At 47.5% G+C, this 19,641-nt stretch overlaps 2 protein-coding genes across 2 annotated transcripts in view; one reads left to right on the top strand and one right to left on the bottom strand.

Moving 5' to 3' along the window:
- XPA (XPA, DNA damage recognition and repair factor) overlaps positions 1-19,641 on the top strand; it is a 556,316-nt gene that overhangs the window by 399,727 nt on the left and 136,948 nt on the right. The gene's annotated exons all lie outside the window — the stretch shown is intronic.
- ALDH1B1 (aldehyde dehydrogenase 1 family member B1) lies at positions 14,091-15,638 on the bottom strand. Its single transcript, XM_049896807.1, is given in 4 exon segments — positions 14,091-14,414; positions 14,416-15,003; positions 15,005-15,353; positions 15,355-15,638. Coding segments are annotated over 4 exon segments (1,545 nt in total).

Genomic DNA, 19,641 nt, shown 5'->3' with positions numbered 1-19,641 from the left:
TTTGCCCCCCTTTTCTTCCTAGGGACTTAGAAACGCTGATCACAGGATGATGGAAAAGTCAAGTCATGGATTGCTCTGCTTTGTGAAGAGTTGGAAAAACTGTGTTTGTAGATGACTCCTTTTGTATGTTTTTAAAAATTAGATGCAAACTAGGTTCATACATAGTTTTTAGCCAGGCAAACATTGGGAAAACAAATGCATGTTGCTTTTTTTATACTTTTGGAATGAATTGCTCTGCGAGAATTCTTAACTACTCCTTTCAGGGAAGATCACGTGATGGTATATTTGTAATTCCAAAGGGCTGGAAGCCAGGCATGTGTCCACTGTGAATCCCTACCTCAGTTGTTCAGGACTAATTAGCGAGTGTTCTGTTACTTAGTATGTGCTGTGGAAGGAGGGAAGCAGGCTCCTCACTCTTCTCTGCCTGCCCTTAACTTGCTGTGTGACCTAGATGGGTCCCTCCCCTTCTCTGGACCTTGGTTTCTTCACCTGTGAATATGGCATTTGGACTAGTTGTTACCAGTGTCCCTTCTAGCCCCGCCATCCTAGAGTAAGAAGACCCTACGTCAGAAATACAGAAAGTGTGGTCTTATTGTTCTTTTTGGACTGCTAGTCTTCAAAAACAAATGCCATTAAAAACAACAACAAAACAAAACAAAAAAATGCTATTGCTTCATACCACAGCTATTCTATTCCTGCCTTTTCCCCATTTTATAAAGAAATTTAGTCCTTGATAGGACAGTTCACCAGACTCTGGAGCCCCTTGCCTTGGCTTTTGGGGACCAAGGTATATCCACTTGTTGGCCCAGCATTCTCCAGCCAGGATGGGCAGTGAGACTTGGCTTCCGGACATCCAACTGTAAAAACAGTGTGACATGGTGTCTGCAGGGTGTGGAATTAGAGTGTGGTACACGGAAACCCTGGTGGCGTAGTGGTTATGCATTATGGCTGCTAACCAAAACATCGGCAGTTCAAATCCACCACGTGCTCCTTGGAAACTCTATGGGGCAGTTCTACTCTGTCCTATAGGGTCGCTATGAGTCAAAATCGACTCGAAGCAGTGCGTAGACTACATTTTACAGATGTTTTGACCCCACGCAAGAACGAAGCTTTTTTTTTTTTTTAATGGAAAAAGAGGGAGAATGTTTACTCCCTGGGCTAAAAAAGTAGACCCCCTAGGTGATTAAAATTTTTTGAAGTCAGAATTGGGATCCTTCCCATTTGGACGGTCCTTCAGGGTCATGAAGCACTTTCCCATCTGTGATCACTCCCCGACTCCGTGAGGAAGGGCAGGACTGGTGTTAATGTCTCTCCCTGTTCACAGATGAAGAAACCAGGCTCCGGAAGGTAAAGCCACTTGCCCAAGGTCTGAGCCTATAAGCAGGACTGGAACTCAGGGCGCCTGGCCTTCCTCTTCACTCTTTCTGCTACACGGTGCTGTTTCTCAGGATAATCTCACAACTGTGTAAAGTAAGGTGCTGCCCAGTCCTCAGATTCCAGGGATTCTTATCAAGGTTCATCTCAGCTTGTACTGCACACTCTCACGTCCCTCATGTTGGCCGTTACATTTTGAACTCCTTGTTGGACTTGAACTTTCTGCCTTTAAGCCTGGCCATTCCACTTCTGAAATATGGGGATAGTGTCACTCTGACATACGCGTGGTAGAGGAGACTGACTTGGGAATTTGGAAACCTGGGGTCCATTTGTGAATTTGTCCCTGACATGCTGTGTGACCCTGAGCAAGCCCCTTCCACTTTCTGGGCCTCAGTTTCCCCACTTAAATAGGAAGGGAATGAAACTAGACAGATGGCTTCCAAGCTTTAAGACAGTAGCCCATTCTTTGAATAAAATCAGAATTGAAACGGATCCAGGTGAAGCTGCTCTTGTCTGTTGGGAGTTGGGGTTGCCAGGGTCCCTGCTCACATCCCCTCCCCACTCAGCTCCTCCTACCCTTCCCTTTCCAGATCTGAGGGTCTGCAGTTAATTCCCCTAGGCTTTGAATGGTTGGGACATGACTTGGTAAGACACTTAGTGAAATTGCGTCAGGTTGTGGACTGAAAACCTTGGGGATGCTGCGGCTCTGGAGGAGGCAGCAGAACAACCTCATGTATCTGCTAATAAGCACATTCAGCAAAATCAATTGAATCACCTCAAATTTGCCTGGGCAAACATGGGGATCAGGATGTAGCCCCGGAAAGCAGGTGGCTGGAGCGTGTGGAGGACAAGGTGAGTAGTAGAATGCCACTGCCTGAAATTTTCACTGTAACCAAAAGGTGGATTAACGTGATTGTTCCAGCCCTGTGGGTTTTCGGCTGTGAGAGCCCAGAGACCCAGCCAAGGCTGAGTGAACTTGTGTTCTGGCTGCTGTTACCATTTTGAAACATGATCCTTCCAAAGCCTGTGTTTGTCTGTCCTACTTCCATAGATGTCTTGATGTCAGATGACCTCTGTGCCCTGAAAATAAACGTTTTTAAGACAGCCTTTGTGGCCTTCTTGTCCTTGGAACTGATGTAGGTGGCCCAGATCCCACTGATGCTTCTTTGTCATCCTTCATGTGTCTTGCCCTTTTCTCTCCTTGCCCGAGTCAGCCACATCAGCTTGTACCCTCCTTACCTCTCACACCTGCCCAGCTCATGGCGACCTTCTGAACAACAGAACAAAACGATGCCTGGTCCTGCATCATCCTCATAATCGCCAGCATGTTTGAGTCCATTGTTGCAGCTATTGAGCTAATTCACCTCACCAAGGGTCCTCCTCACCCTTGCTGTCCCTCCACCTCACCAAGGGTCCTCCTCACCTTTTCCGTCTATCTCACCAAGGGTCCTCCTCACCCTTGCTGTCCCTCCACCTCACCAAGGGTCCTCCTCACCTTTTCCGTCTATCTCACCAAGGGTCCTCCTCACCTTTTCCGTCTATCTCACCAAGGGTCCTCCTTACCTTTGCTGTCCCTCCACCTCACCAAGGGTCCTCCTCACCCTTGCTGTCCCTCCACCTCACCAAGGGTCCTCCTCACCCTTGCTGTCCCTCCACCTCACCAAGGGTCCTCCTCACCCTTGCTGTCCCTCCACCTCACCAAGGGTCCTCCTCACCTTTTCCGTCTATCTCACCAAGGGTCCTCCTCACCCTTGCTGTCCCTCTGCCTCGCCAAGGGTCTCCCTCACCCTTGCTGCCTCTCTGCCTCGCCAAGGGTCCTCCTCACCCTTGCTGTCCCTCTGCCTCGCCAAGGGTCTCCCTCACCCTTGCTGCCTCTCTGCCTCGCCAAGGGTCCTCCTCACCCTTGCTGCCCCTCTGCCTCACCAAACGTGATGTCCTCCTCTAGCAGTTGATCTCCCCTGATGACGTGTCCAAAGCAAGTGAGCTCTGTGTTGTGATCCGTAACGTTTTCATTGGCTAATTTTTGGAAGTAGACTGCCGTGCCTTCCTAGTCTGTCTCAGTCTGGAAGCTTGGCTGAAACCTATCCATATAGGGGATCCTGCTAGTATTTGAAATATCAGTGGCATAGCTTCCAGCATCATAGCAACATGCAAGCCACCATAGTATGACATACTGACAGACGGGTGGTGGTTGCAATCTTTAACCAGCCCTAATTATCTTACTCTACTGCAAGCCTGATCCTTCTAGCTGCCCTCTGAGCTTGTGTCTCCTGGGCCATAAGCAATTCTTGCATTTAATTCACTCATTAGATCTGCTCCCTGTCGTCTCCCACACACACTGAAAAGCCACTCTCCAGGTGCCAGAAGAGTGCAAGATGCTGGGTGTCAAGGTGAGTGGCCCCAGGCCCTGCACTCGGAGGTTAGATTCAAGCAGGAGTTAGGTGGGGCTGGGTCACAAAGTGTCCACTGTGTGATCAGAGCAGGGGGAGCTCAGGAAAGACTTCCCAGAAGAGGAGGCATTTAAGCTGGCTTCAGAGGACTCAGAGTGGGTGTGAAGGACTTAGGGCTAAGGAAACAGCCCATAGAGGAGAGGGGGTGCAGACATGCAGCATGGTTTGTGAACAGGGTGTAGTGACAAGTGGCTGCTGCTTGGAGCTGCAGTGGAAAGTGAGGTGGCCCACTGTCTTAGGCTGGGTTCTCTAAAGAAGCAAAACCAGTAAAGCATGTAAGTATATAGAGATTTATATCAAGGAAATGACTCACGAGGTTGTAGAGGCTGGAACATCCCAAGTCCCTGGGTCAGGTTGGAGGCTTCTCCTGATTCCAGTAGCCACAGAAGCTGGCAAACCCAGGATTGACAGTTCAGACAGCAGCGCTCTTGGTCACAGGCTGCAAAGACCAACGAATCCCAAGATCAGCAGGGAAGACGGCAAGTGAGCTGCTAGCTCAAGTCCCAAGAACCGGAGGTCAGACGAACAGGAGCCAGCTGCAGGGTCTGGAGCTAGCAAAAGCTCACAATCCTTGCCAGAATATCCACTTATACTCAAAGCAGGCCACACCCCCAAGGAAACTCCCTTTCAACTGACTGGCTACTCAACAGCAGTTCCCATCACGGAGGTGATCACATTATATGAAATCTTATCATGGAAGTGATCAGAACATCATGTGACTGCCAAACCATATAACTGCCAAAGCAGGGAGAATCACGGCCCAGCCAAGTTGACACACAACTTTAACGATCACACCCACCATGAAATGCCATCAGAAAAGGGTGGACTTGATGCTGCCAGTGGCGAGAAACTGGCATCTCAGTTTTCTGAGCAGGATAGTTGTCAAGATTAGAACTGGGCTTGGGGAAGATAATTCTAAAGCCAGTGTTCAATTCCAAATGCATTCACTTGCCACCTTAAACAAAAAAGTCTGTTTTTTAGTCCAAATGGATTTTTCTTCACGTTTTACGGTGAAATTAATTCCTGGGTCTTAAAAAAAGCATCACCCCCCCCCCCCGCCTGAGGGTGGGTGACACAGGGAAATGATGGGAACATGCAGTCGATCAGCAGCGAAGGCTAGTGAATTTCAGCGTTCGCCAGGGCTTCTTGGGCATTAAATCAGAGGAGGATTATTCTGTGATAATTAATTAAGGGAAGCCAAAGGGCCTTGGTGTCTGCAGTTGGATAATGAATTCGGAACATGGAGCTTGTCGCTCAGGACAGGGTTGGATGTTGATGCTCTCCCAGACTCGGGTTCAGGGGGCTGGCTTTTCTCTCCTGGAGTGTGAACTCCCTTCAGCCAGGGCTGCCTTCGTGTTCAGCCTCAGGTGCATCCAAGGGGTGAGAAGTGTGTGGTACCCAGGAGGCAGAGTCACTTGGGTTTCCTTTTTCTTTGTTTCTTCCTCATGGTTGATTGTCAACGGAAAAGTAAGTAGTATTAGTGCTTGGGATTGGGGGGAACAGAAGCCTCTCTTCCCTCCATTCATAAACCCACTCATCACACATATTTGCAGAAAAAAGAGCCTTGTCCCTGAATCTCCCTGTGGAGGAAAATGCCTGTTAACCAGAACACCTGCATTAGATTGTTATATAAACAAGAAATAAACTTCTATTGGTTGAACCCCTCAAACTTGGGCATTTTTGTTTTGGCCTCTAATGTTACCCGAATACACATGGGAAGAATACTTGGCTGAGAGCCAAGAGGCCCGTAATCCTGAGTTGGAGTCCTGGCTCCACCACTTACCAGCTGAACAGTGGAGCCAGGACAACTGGCTGAACACACCTAGGCCTTGATGTTTTATTTATCAAGTGCGGAGTAATAAGTGCCTTGCGCGTAGTTAGCAGGATTAAATGAGATGGCAGATTATAGTGCTTAGTAAATGTTATTCTTGTTCTGAGATTTCATGGCCCCTATACTTTGTCTTTGTGGAAACCCTGGTGGCATAGTGGTTAAGTGCTGCGGCTGCTAACCAAAAGGTCGGCAGTTTGAATCCGCCAGGTGCTCCTTGGAAATACTATGGGGCAGTTCTACTCTGTCCTATAGGGTCGCTATGTGTTGGAATCGACTTGATGGCAGCGGGTACTTTGTCTTCAGAGCCCTAGTGGCGCAGTGGTAATGATGGCAATCAGTTTGGTTTTTTGGTTTGACACTTCTGCTCAGCACTTTCCACCCCATTCTGTAATTGTCTCCCCTGCCAGGCTGAGTTCCCAGACAGCCACAACCACCGGTTGCCATCAAGTCAACTCTGACTCATGATGACCCCATGTGAGTCACAGTAGAACTGTACTCCATAGGCTGATTTTTAAATTAATATTTCATTTTATTTTTAGTGAAAATATACACAGCAAAACCGACTCCCATTCCATAGTTTCTAGGCGTAATGATCAGGGACATTGTGTCAGCCTTCTTGTTATTTCTTTCTACTTGTTTTACTCCCATTAACTTAAACTTCCTGCCCCCCAACCTTCTCATTTATGCTTTAAAATAGCTGTTGACCCTTTGGTCTTATATAGATAATTTTTTCAAATAATGCAATACTCGAGAGTGACAATCTTTACTTTTTGAACTAAACTGTTGCTTAGTTTACAGGTGACTTCAGAGGACAGCTTCATCTCAAGATTTGAACAGTAACTCAGGGCCATAGTCTCAGGGACTCTTCCAGCCTCAATAGGTCCAGTAAGCCTGGTCCAGTAAATTCTTTAAGAATTTGAAGTTCTGTTCCTCATTTTCTCCCTTTCTATCAGGATCTATCTATTGTGTCCCTGATCAGAATGTTTGGTGGTGGTAGCTGGGCACTGTCTAGTTCTGGTCTCAAGGTAGAGGAGGCAGTGGGTCATGGACGCAATTAGTCCTGTAGTCCGATTCCTTCTCTGATTCTTGGGTTTCCTTCTTTCTCTTTTGTTCTAGAAGAATAGAGGCCAATAGTTGTATCTTAGAGGGCTGCTCACAAGATTTTAAGACCCCGGACACTACTTACCAGACTAGCAGGTAGAAGATAAACTTGAAGAACCATATTATGCCAATTGCCATACGCTGATTTTTGTTTTGGAAGTAGATCACCAGGTCTTTCTTCCTAGGTGCCTCTGGGTGGACTCAAACCTCCAACCTTTCAGTTAGGAGCTGAGCTTGTTAACTGTTTCCACCACCCAGGAACTCCTCCTTGAACTGTTCTATTCAATTCTCTTTCTCCTCCCCAAAGCCGGGACTTTAATTAATAACGTGGCCACCAGGGGTCAGTCTCACACCCAGAATGGAGGCAACCGAACCGGTTTCTAGATTGTTTCACATCTGATGGAAAGGACCAGCGTGATGGAGCAGCAGCCCTGATGGATCCTGCGAAGAAGCTGGATGTTTGGGTTGTTCAGCAGGGGCCTTCAGATTTAGAGATTTGATCAGATGTGCTCAGTACGCTCCCCTCCCTGGCCCCGAGTGTATACACATGAGAAACTGACTGCAAATGAGCTGAGTTATTTCTGGCAACGTGAGATTGGAGAACAAGACAAGGGCTGCTTCATATTTCACCCTGATTTGAATTTACCTCTGTGGCAGAGACTAGCAAGATGCTCATTAAATTCATGTGTTAGGCAGAATAATGGCCCCCAGAGACAACTGATCCTAATGCCTACAACCTGTAAATGCCACCTTATAGGGAAAAGGGGCTTTGCACATGTGATTAAATTCAGGCTCTTGTGATGGAGAGACTATCCTGGATTATCTGGGTGGGCCCTAAATGCAATCACATGTGTCTTTGTAAGAGCGAGGAAAGAGAGATTATACAGAGAGAAAAAGAGGAGAAGAAGATGTGAAGACGGATCAGATAGGAATTTAAAGATGCTGGCCTCGAAAATTGGAGTGATATAGCCACAAAGCCAGGAAATGCGGCAGCCACAGAAGATGGAAGAGGCAAGGGCAGATTCTCCCCTAGAGCCCCCAAAGGGAGTGCAGCCCAGCTGACACCTTGATTTCAGCCCAGTAAAACTGGTTTCAGACTCCTGGCCTCCAGAACTCTGAGAGAATAAATTTCTGTTGTTTTAAGCCACTAAATTTGTGGAAATTTGTTCAGCAGCCGTAAGAAACTAATACAACATGTTCCAGTGCTCTGAATATACGCATGTATCTGTTGTTGTTAGGTGCCGGCGAATTGATTCAGACTCATAGCAACCCTATGCACAACAGGATGAAACACTGCCCGATCCTACGCCATCCTTACAATCGTTGTTATGCTTGAGCCCATTCTTGCAGCCACTGTGTCAATCTATCTCCTTGAGGGTCTTCCTCTTTTCCGCTGACCCTGTACTCTGCCAAGCATGATGTCCTTCTCCAGGGACTGATCCGTTCTGACAACATGTCCAAAGTATGTAAGACGTGGTCTCTCCATCCCTGCTTCTAACGAGCATTCTGGTTGTACTTCTTCCAAGACAGATTTCTTCATTCTTTTGGCAGTCAATGGTATATTCAGTACTCTTCGCCAACACCACAATTCAAAGGCATCAACTCTTCTTCGGTCTTCCTTATTCATTGTCCAGCTTTCACATGCATATGATGTGATTGAAAATACCCTGGCTTGGGTCAGGTGCACCTTAGTCTCCAGGGTGACATCTTTGCTCTTCAACACTTCGAAGAGGTCCTTTGCAGCAAATTTGCCCAGTGCAATGCATCTTTTGATTTCTTGACTGCTGCTTCCATGGGTGTTGACTGTGGATCCAAGTAAAATGAAATCCTTGACAACTTCAATCTTTTCTCCATTTATCATGATGTTGCTCATTGGTCCAGTTGTGAGGATTTTTGTTTTCTTCCTGTTGACATGCAATCCATGCTGAAGGCTATGGTCTTTGATCTTCATTAGTAAGTGCTTCAAGTCCTCTTCACTTTCAGCAAGCAAGGTTGTGTCATCTACATAACGCAGGTTGTTAATGAGTCTTCCTCCAATCCTGATGCCCTGTTCTTCGTATAGTCCAGCTTCTCGGATTATTTGTTCAGCATATAGATTGAATAGGTATGGTGAGAGGATACAATCCTGATGCACACCTTTCCTGACTTTAAACCAGTCAGTATCCCCTTGTTCTGTCTGAACAACTGCCTCTTGATCTACGTACAGATTCCTCATGAGCACAATTAAGTGTTCTGGAATTCCCATTCTTCGCAATGTTATCCATAATTTGTTAGGATCCACACAGTCGAATGCCTTTGCACAGTCAATAAAACACAGGTAAACATCCTTCTGGTATATTCTGCAGCTATTCTCCCCCACGTGTCTGTCAGTTTGTCATACTGTGGGGGCTTGTGTGTTGCTGTGATGCTGGAAGCTATGCCACCGGTATTCAGATACCAGCAGGCTCACCCATGGAGGACAGGTTTCAGCTGTCTACTTCTGAAAAGAATCGGCAGTGAAAATCTTATGAATAGTAGTGGAACATTGTCTGATATAGTGCTGGAAGACGAGCCCCCCAGGCTGGAAGGCACTCAAAAGATGACTAAAGAAGACCTGCCTCCTCAAAGTAGAGTCGACCTTAATGACATGGATGGAGTAAAGTTTTCAGGACCTTCATTTGCTGATGTGGCAAGACTCAAAATGAGAAGAAACAGCTGCAAATATCCATTAATAATTGGAGCCTGGAATGTGTGAAGTATGAATCTAGGAAAATTGGAAATCGTCAAAAATGAAATGGAACACATAAAGCTGAAATGGACTGGTTTGGCCATTTTGAATCAGACAACCATATAGTCTACTATGCTGGGAATGACACCTTGAAGAGGAATGGTGTTGCATTCATCTTCAGAAAGAACATTTCAAGATTTATCCTGAAGCACAATGCTGTCAGCGATAGGATAATATCCATACCCCTACAAGGAAGACAAGTTAATGCGACCATTATTCACTAAGGCCAAAGATGAAGAAACTGGAGATTTTTATCAGCTTCTACACTCTGAAATTGATCGCATGTATCTAGGTAAGGCCATATGACTAATCTTGCCAGTGTATCACTTCTTGCCTGAGGCAATTAAGAGTGGGCGTGTTTTCGTCATATACTTTGCCCTCTGCCCCATCTGCCAGCTGGATTATGCCACATGTTAAAGATAGTGGAGCCACAGCATGGAAGAAACCAGGTTCCTCAAGCCACCACTTGAAGGAGAGCTGCCCAGGAGAGCCTCTCTGACTAGGAATATCTGTACTTGAATTTGGGTGAATGAGAAATTGACTTTCATTGGGTTAAACCACTGGAATCTGGGATTGTTATAACAGCTAGCATTTCTTACCCTGACTAATGGACCCATCCTAGAGAAGCCAGAGGGTGGCAGTCTCCTCACTGGCCCTGCTCCTCACCACAATCCATACCTCCACACCATTCACATTTGGGGGAGGACTTGCCTTGGTTTGTTCATCAAGGCAGAGAGGAGGAAACAGAAGGAGAATGTGTTCCACTTAAAAGCAAATGGGTTCCAGAGAAGAGGCCCTATCACCTTTTTCTGGGCAGTGGCCCAGCCCTCAGGTGAATATGCCCAATGAATGGCATGTTCTCCCCAGTGTCACTAATCAGATTGGTCACCTCTCTTCTCATGGGGAGGATCTGGTGAGATGGGGTGGAGAGAGGGCTGGAAGTATCACCACTTTCTTCGGGAGACTGAAGTCATCTCCTCCCTTCTATACAAAAGGGAGGGTCAGGGATAAAACTTGCCCCTCCATCAGCCACGACACCAATCTTTGCAGACCCCTGGTTTGGAACCACTGATCAAATCCAAGCCTTTCATGATCCAGATGAGCAAAATGGAGCCCAGAGAGGGGGCCCAAGCAGACACCTGCAAGATTCATGGCTTTGTTCACAAATGCAGTGTTCATTTTGGATTTATTTGGATGCCCTCAGCCAATGGGCCTGCTCTATGGACTTAAGCTCAGTTAGAAGCTAACCAGGCCATGAAGGGTTACATCTTTCTGGGGATGTGGGGCTGCTGACAAGAGTGAAGAAGGGGCTCTGGAGGGAGAGAGGTAGGCTGGACTGGGGCTTTCCTAGAACCATTGACATCTCAAAGGCAGGGGTGGCACGCCTGTGCTAGTTGTCTACTGTGGTAGACGTACTCGGTGCCCCTCCCTGCAGGGGAATTATACGTCCCTGGTTGACCGAGTGATTTGCTTGCCTAATAAAATGGAATTGACAAAAGCTTTAAGAGAGAGATGGAAAAGCCTGGGTCCCTGAATAACTGTGGAGAAGGACTTTCACCTACCACCACCTAATCCCACCCCCCAATGATTAGACTTCATGAGAAAGAGCAATACATTTCTGTTGTGTTGAGCTACTAAAATTTTGGGTTGGTCTATTATGGCAGCTAGTGTTATTTATTCTATTTTAAGTGCTGCCATAAAAAAATCTAAAATACGTGGCATTAGCTTAAGAATTGGGAAATGAGTCGTGAGGAAAAGATATTGTAGGCTGAAAAGCTGGTCACCATCGTTAAGCTATGGCAAAATATTTGATAAACCCATTACTGTGATACCCAGGAAAGCGGACAACTGCCTTACAAATCCTATTCTCTACTTTACCAAGCATGATGTCCTTCTCCAGGGATTGGTTCCTCCTGATAACATGTCCAATATTTGGGAGACAAAGTCCCACCATCCTCGCTTCTAGGGAGCATTCTGGCTGTACTTCTTCCAAGACAGATTTGTTCGTTCTTCTGGCAGCCCATGGTGTATTCAATATTCTTTGCCAACATCATAATTCAAAGGTGTCAATTCTTTTTCAGTCTTCTTTATTTATTGTCCAACTTTTGTACGCATGTGAGGCAATTGAAAATACTGTGGTTTTGGTCAGGTACACCTTATTGCTCAAAGTGACATCTTTGCTTTTTAACGCTTCACAGAGATCTTTTGCAGCAGATTTGCCCAATGCAACATGTCGTTTGATTTCTTGACTGCTGCTTCCATGGGCATTGATTGTGGATCCAAGTAAAATTAAATCCTCGACAACTTCAATCTTTTCTCTGGCCTCAATGTTCTGCTGATATTCATAAGGTTTTCACTGGGCAATTTTTTCAGAAGTACATCACCAGGTCCTTCTCCTTATTCTTAGCCTGGAAGCTCTGCTGAAGCCTGTCCACTATGGGTGGCCCTGCTGGTATTTGAAACACCAGTGGCATAACTTCCAGCATCACAGCAACAGGCAAGCCACCCTAGTGTGACAAACTGACAGATGGTGCTGGGCCTCAGGGTTGCAAGCATGGAAATAAGGGGCCTTGCAGATTGTCTTTTCCCAACTCCACTCCATACTGAGACACCCTCTATTAAATTCCTCTTTGATGTGGAAGTATTGAGAAACAAATATGGAGTGGATTTGTTAAAATATTGTGATGTTGTTTGGTAGTCATTAGAGAACCTCCCTATTCCTGTTTCCCCAGTCTGTTTGTCTATGAGAAACTTTCACTGCTGTGATGCAACGGCCTCCCAGAGTTCAGATAAGAGGTACACTTCTGGGAGTCAGGGTCACCTCAGCCTTGGACAAATGGCATGGAAAGGAGGTCCTAGGATAGGGAGACAATGGGACGGGACAGCCCCTGAATCCTCAGGAAATGGTTAAGGCCAAATCCAAGTTACGATAATGAACAAAATCATCTCACCGCCCAGGTGGGGAAATAAGATATGAGAGAGGATTGAGGGTGTGCATGTGCAAGATCAAGTGGGCCTGGAGATGGGGTTGTTTGTGAGTAATATGGTATAGGAAAGCTGAGGACAAAGACAGATGGGGTCAGCATTCTGCTTCTGTATCTGGCCTGGCTGAGTTGGATTGATCTTCACTCCCATCAGTTAGGGAATGAAAGTAGTAAGACCAACAGTAATGAATTCTGAGGTTTGAAATTCTGGAAACCTCTGGCATTGTCAGGTTGGCCCCAGTTCTGGGCTTGGTTTGGGGAGTAGTGTGGGGTTGGCAGGTGCTGGCAGGATAATGCCAGTGCAAGCCTTGAAATCAAATCTGAAATGGACTTTCTCTGGGCGGGGACCAGAGCTGTTACATATGGGTCTTAAAGCTGCACTTTGTCACCCAGCCAAGAGAAAACAAAACAAAAATGGAAATAGTGTGGAGATTTTTGCACCTGCGATGGGGGTTGACTAGATGACTACCAGGGTCCCTCCCATCCTCAAGACTCTGTAAAGTGTTCAGCAGCAACAGAATACTGAGACAAAAGTGAACTTGCAAACAGAATGCATAAGTTTATTGATTTATTTTAAAATTGAGATATAATTCACATACCACAAAAAATTCATCCTTTTAAAGTATACAGTTTAGTGATTTTTAGTACATTCACAAAGTTGTACATATAATTCCAGAACATTTTTATCACCCTAAAAAGAAACTCTGTACCCACTAGCAGTCGCTCCCCATTCTCTTCTCCTCTCCTTCCAACCCCTGGCAACCACTAGCCTACATTCTATGGCTTTGTCTATTCTGGACATTTCATATAAATGGGATTATATAACATGTGGCCTTTTCTGACTGCTTCTTTCACTCAGCATAATGTTTTTAAGGTTCATCCATGTTCTAGCATGTATCAGGATTTCATTCCTTTTCCCAGCCAAATAATATTCCACTGTATGGCTCTACCACATCTTGTTTCTCCAGTTGATGGAAATTTGGGTTATTTCAGTTTATTTTTAAAGGTATGATTATGTAAGTGTATCCTTTGCCTATTTCTTCTCTAAAATTCAGGAAAATCAATAGCAAGATGAAATGCACGCAAGCAAAATAGCCAGCAACTAGTACTTAGAAAAGGAAAATCACTCTTAATTTTTAGATTAAGTCAATGAACAGTGAGGCCAAGATTTGGTGTTCATATAGTCCAAACCTTCTAATGCCTTCCAATTGTATGTCTAAGATGAGACTGACCACTAAGCAATCAAGTTAATCCATTGGAAAGTCCTTGGATCAGGCAAGAAGAACTAAAAGCTATTGCTCAAATCTTTTTCCTTTGTCTTCCAGAGACTCTTAAGGTTTCATGGAAGTGACCCAGGACCACCAAAGGGGTTGGGATTAGAGACCAGGTATACAGGACTCTGGGTTTCCTGATACCTGCTTTAAATAGAACAGACCTGATTTTAATTGCTTCGTTTGTTGAGGTTTCCTCTAAGAGTTCATTTGGATCAAAGAAAGGGGGTCTGTGGCTAAAAAAAGTTTGGCAACCACTCGTCTAGGTGACTGTGGAATCTGTGGACTGGGTTGGTCTCATGGTGGCCATTCTTATGAGTTCTTCTTAGGAACCTTGATAGTGACTTTTTTCGCCTCCGTGTAACCCTGAAGTCCATCCTTCCCCAGCTCCCTTCCACTGCCAGATTCCCTGAAACCCCCAAATGGTGTGTGGCAGGTGACGATGTTATAGGTGTTCACCCACACTGTCCCAGCCTGGAGTGCCCGGGTGAAGTACTTGGCCTTGTCCAGGTCCTGGGTGAACACGGCAGCAGCCAAGCCATACCTGGTGTTGTAGGCCCTCTCAATCACCTCCTCAATCTTCTTGAACTTGAACAGGGGCTGCACAGGCCCAAAGATCTCCTCCTTTGTGATTTTTCATGTCATCCTGCACATCACCAAAGACTGTGGGCTTGATGAAGAAACCATGCTCCCCAAAACCCTGCCTGCCCCAGAGAAGTTTTGCACCTTCTTTCTGGCCAACCTGGATGTAGCTCAGGATTTGTTCAAACTGCTCCTTGTCCATCTGGGGCCCCTGCTAGGTATCCAGCTCAAAGGGGTTCCCAACTTTCCTCTGCTTGGCTTTCTCCATGGTTCTTTCAAGAAACTCTTCATAGATGGATTCTTCAACCAAGGTCCGGGAACCAACACAGCAGCACTGGCCCATGTTGAAGAAGAGGGCTTCATGGCACTGCTCCATGGCATGGCCCATGTCAGCATCGGCCAACACAATGCTGGGGCTGTTCCCACCCAGCTCCATGGTGACTCTCTTGAGCTTGGAATTGCTGGCTGCCTTCTGGATCAGGTGGCCCACTTCTGTGGAGCTGGTGAAGGCAACTTTGTCAATATCCATGTGGTGGGCAATGGCTGCTCCTGCCGTTGGGCTGTAGCCTGTGATGATGTTCGCCACTCCATGGGGAAAGCCTGCCTCCTTGATGAGAGAGGCCAAGTACAGGGCAGAAAGGGGGGGTTTGCTCTGCAACCTTCATGAGCACAGTGTTGCCTGTAGCGAATGCTGGGGCGAGCTTCCAGCCCTGCATGACCAAGGGGAAATTCCACGGGATTATCTGGCCACAGACACCGACAGGCTCCTGCTAAGTGAAGCAGAAGTGCTCACCATCCATGGCGATGGTCTTGCCATGCCACTTGTCAGCTCAGCTGGCAAAGTACTGGTACACCTTGATGACCTCATCCAGGTCTAAGACATAAGACTCTTGGAAGGACTTTCCATTGTCCAGGGTCTCCAGTGAGGCCAAGTAGACACAATCCCTTTCCACGAGGTCAGCCAGGCAGTTCAACAGCCAGCCCCGCTTGGCTCCGGCACCATGGAGACCCCAGGTGGAAGGCCTCTCAGGCTGCTTTCACGGCCTAGTCCACATCATCCTGATCCCCTTTAGCCACATGCTTGATGACCTCTCCAGTGGTGGGGCTGACTGTCAGGAAGGTCTTCTTGCTGACAGCATCTTGCCACTCGTTGCTGATGAACAGCTGGTTGTAGTGAATGTCTGGGTTCAGGATGGGGCTTGGGAGTGCTGCTGCCGAGGAGTACGGGGTGGTCCTGATGTGAAGGCAAGGCAGCCGGGGCACCAGGAAGCGCAGCATGCTGACCACTCTAGAAAAGGATCGGAGGAACCAAGGTGAGCAGGTGAGAAGTGGCAAGGTGGTCACTCAAAGGCCCACCAGCTCAGTAGTTCAAGACTTTAGCATAAAGTGGTATTGCCTCTAGAATATAGATTATAAGGCGTAGAAGGGCCCAGAATAACTTTCCAGTCCAACCCTGTTATGATCCATCTATTCTCCAGCTCACTCCTCCACCTCTGCTCAAATGCCACCTTCTCAGCAAGGCCCTTCCCTGACCACCCTTGATAAAACTGCAACACTTCCCACCCTTGGCACTCTCTATCCCCCATCAAACCAAGACCAAACCTGTTGCCGCTGGGTCAATTCTGACTCATAGCAACCCTATAGGGCAGAGTAGAACTGCCCCCATAGAATTTCCAGGGTTGTAATCTTTATAGAAGCAGATTGCCACATCTTTTTCCCACAGAGCGGTTGGTGGATTCCAGTTAGCAGCTGAGTGCTTTAAACACTGCGCCACCAGGGCTCTTCTCTATTCCCCATACCCTGCTTTATTTCTTCTTATCTGACATAAAATACTATATTTACATGCTTATGTGTTTATTTCCTGTTTCACCCCCCCCTCCAATAAATTGTAAGCTCCACAAGGGCAGGGATTTTTTTTTCTGTTTCATTCATTGCTACGTCCTTGATGTCTACAATTATGCCTGGACAGGACACCTGCTCGGTAAGTAGTTACTGAATGATAGACTGGGGAAACAGAAATTTCCACAAAGGCTGCTCAAGAACTGAGCGAGGAGAGGGGAAACCACAGGGGCTCTGAGTCAGAGATGTTGTCTCTGAGAGAGTAACTGCCCTCATCTCTGTGCCTCAGTTTCCTCATACCCGAAATGCCTCACGGGTCATGTTGAATAAGGTTGTGCATATAAAAGTCTGACACACTCCACGCCAGGTCATCAGAATTGGCAGTGCTCTCAGAAACCAACGAGGCCCAGTCCCCACTAGGCTTTCCCAGGGATGCAGTGGCTGGGAAGACCAAACCAGTGGCTGTCAATTTGACTCCAACTCATGGAGACCCCATGTGTGTCATGTGCTCCATAGGGTTTTCAGTGGCTGATTTTTCAGAAGTATATCGCCAGGCATTTCTTCTGAGGTGCCTCTGGGTGGACTTGAACTGCCAACCTTTAGGTTAGCAACTGAGTACATTAACTGTTTGCACCACCCAGGGACTCTGGCTGGGAGGACAGGTACGTTTATTCTTGGCTATGACTCTAATAACGTGGTAGAACTATGCAAATTTTAAGCCATAAAAAAAAAGCCATATATAATATTTATTCATTGAAATTTAAAGAGTGTAAAAAAAGTTCCTAGATTAGTTGAAGTTATTCTCTCGCCAAAATTAAAATCCCTCCCTGTTTGCTGTTTCACTTGAGTCTTACCTTATCTAGCAGCAAAACTGAATTGTACCTGCCTGGCCCACCCATCTCTGCACTCTCCACCTTCCACCCCTGGGGGTAGGAAATGGGGTATGGGAGGGGCAAAGTATGAATTCAGGAAAGCGAGGTCCCAGCCAGGTGCCCAGCCCATAAAAATCAATGTTGACCAGTAAAGCCTTCCCTTGGGAGAAAGTTGAACCAATGGCCCTGTCAAGGGAGGGGCCCAGGTTCCATTCTACTCAAGGCTTTGCCTGGTGCTGGGACAGAGCCTGTCTTGGGCCCAGCAGGCCTGTCCAAGAGGGAAGGGGCCTGTCTTAGTCATCTAATGCTACTATAACAGAAATACCACAAGTGGATGGCTTTAACAAACAGAAATTTATTCTCTCACGGTTTAGGAGGCCAGAAGTCCAAATTCAGGGCGCCAGCTCCAGGGGACGGTTTCTCTCTCTGTTGGCTCTGGGGAAGGTCCTTGTCATCAGTCTTCCCCTGGTCTAGGAGCTTCTCAACGTGCTCCACTGCTGACTCTTGTTTCTTGGTGGTATGAGGTCTCTCTCTTCTCTGCTCATTTCTCTCTTTTATATCTCAAAAGAGATTGACTCAAAATACTACCTCATCCTGTAGACTGAGTCCTGCCCATCAGCATAACTGCCTCTAATCTTGCCTCATTAGCATCATATAGGTTAGGATTTATAACATATAAAATAATCACGTCAGGTCACAAAATGTTGGACAAGCACACAATTCTGGAAATCATACCCTAGCCAAATTGATATACATTTTTGGGGGACACAATTCAATCCGTAACAGGGCTCAAGGGGAGGTGGGGAAAAGGGGAGTCAGGAATCATGGGGTGGGGGTGAAGGCGCTAAGCAGGCAGGAGAGGCAGTCACAGACTAAGGCTGGCCACTCTTGCCATTCCTATTCTAGGGGTCTGTTTGTGTCCACACTGGTGCCTCCACTTGCAGATGGGAAGATCACTGCTCACAGGCAAATCGCACTTTACAGTTTGCAGGCATCTTCACATCAGTTAACTCACGGAGCCTCACAGCAGCCCCATGGTGATCAGAGCAGATGACCACCCCTGTTCTGGAAGAAGGCTGGGGATCAGAGAGGTTCAAGGTCTCAACCAGGACACAGGGCAAGGAAGTGTGGAGGCCCAGTGCAATTTCCACAGCGCTAGCTTTATGCTTCCTCTGGAATATGGGCAATTTCTTACAGTCGCCCTGTGTTGACTCTTGTTTTGTTTAGGATTGTACACTCTCGTTTTCCCCACATGTCCTGGCCTCGGGAGCCAGAGGGTCTCGGTTGGAGTGGACCGGATGGGCGGAGTGGTGAAGTCCAGCTAACTGGGTAAGGTTGGGGCTCCTGCATCCTCGGGGCCTATCAGACGCTCCCTGGAACTGGAATTAGGGGCGTGGAGAGGATCCGCAGGCCCCAAGATGGAGAGGTGGGGCCCAGAGAGAAAAGCCTCCATCACGAGGCCAGGAGCTGCGGCCTGCCCGGGGAGCCGAGGGGGAGAAGGGCGGCTGGTTACCTGTGGCAGGAGCAGGAGCAGGGGAAGGGGCAGGGGCAGGGGCAGGGGCAGGGGCAGGGGTAGGACGCGGTTCGCCCCCCTGGTCTAGTCCAGCTGCCCACCTAATGCTCGCCGCAGGCCCCCCTCACCCCTCCACCCCCACCGGGCCCGCTTATCTCCTGCTTCTCAGCCAAGACCGCCCTCCCTCCCTCGGGCACCGGGCTCGGGCTTGCCGGGGGCCCAGTGCTGTATCTTCCTCTGCCCGACTCCCTTTCCCCTGGGGCAGCCGGTACTGCTCTGGCGCTCTCGCCCCCGCATCTCTGTGTGCGCCCTGTGGCCAAGCCGCTCAGAGGTGGGATCCTAAGGCGCTCGCTTGGGACGGAAAACCAAACCTTGAGAGGGGCTAGGACTCCCCAGGTCTTACAGATAGACTGTTGGAGGCTCGACCCTAGCCACGTTTTGCATTTCTCCCTCTCACTCCCGCTCGAGACACCTTGTTCCACGGTCAGCCTTAGCCCTTCCTTAACCTCTTTGTCTCTCCTCCTCCCCCACGCCCCCTGTTATTTTTGTTGCTGTTAGGTGCCCTTGAGTCCGTTCCGGTTCCGACTCATAGCGACCCTATGCGCAACAGTACGAAGCACTGCCCGGTCCTGCGCCATCGTTAAAATCGTTGTTATGCTTGAGCCCATTCTTGCAGCCACTGTGTCAATCCATCTCCTTGAGGGTCTTCCGCTTTTCTGCTGTCCCTGTTCTCTGCCAAGCATGACGTCCTTCTCCAGGGACTGATCCCTTCTGACAACATGTCCAAAGTATGTAAGGCACAGTCTCGCCATCCCTGCTTCTAAGGAGCATTCTGGTTGTACTTCTTCCAAGACAGACTTGTTCATTCTTTTGGCAGTCCATGGTATATTCAATATTCTTTGCCGACACCACAATTCAAAGGCGTCAATTCTTCTTCCATCTTCCTTATTCATTGTCCAGCTTTCACATGCATATGATGCGATTGAAAATACCATGGCTCGGGTCAGGCACACCTTGGTGTTCAAGGTGACATCCCTGCCTTTCAACACTTTAAAGA

The sequence above is a fragment of the Elephas maximus genome, chromosome 9, assembly GCF_024166365.1.
Source record: "Elephas maximus indicus isolate mEleMax1 chromosome 9, mEleMax1 primary haplotype, whole genome shotgun sequence".
In the NCBI taxonomy this organism is placed as follows: domain Eukaryota; kingdom Metazoa; phylum Chordata; class Mammalia; order Proboscidea; family Elephantidae; genus Elephas; species Elephas maximus.
The sequence above is the reverse complement of the archived record's forward strand: the minus strand, read 5'-3'. Positions and strand labels throughout refer to the sequence as shown.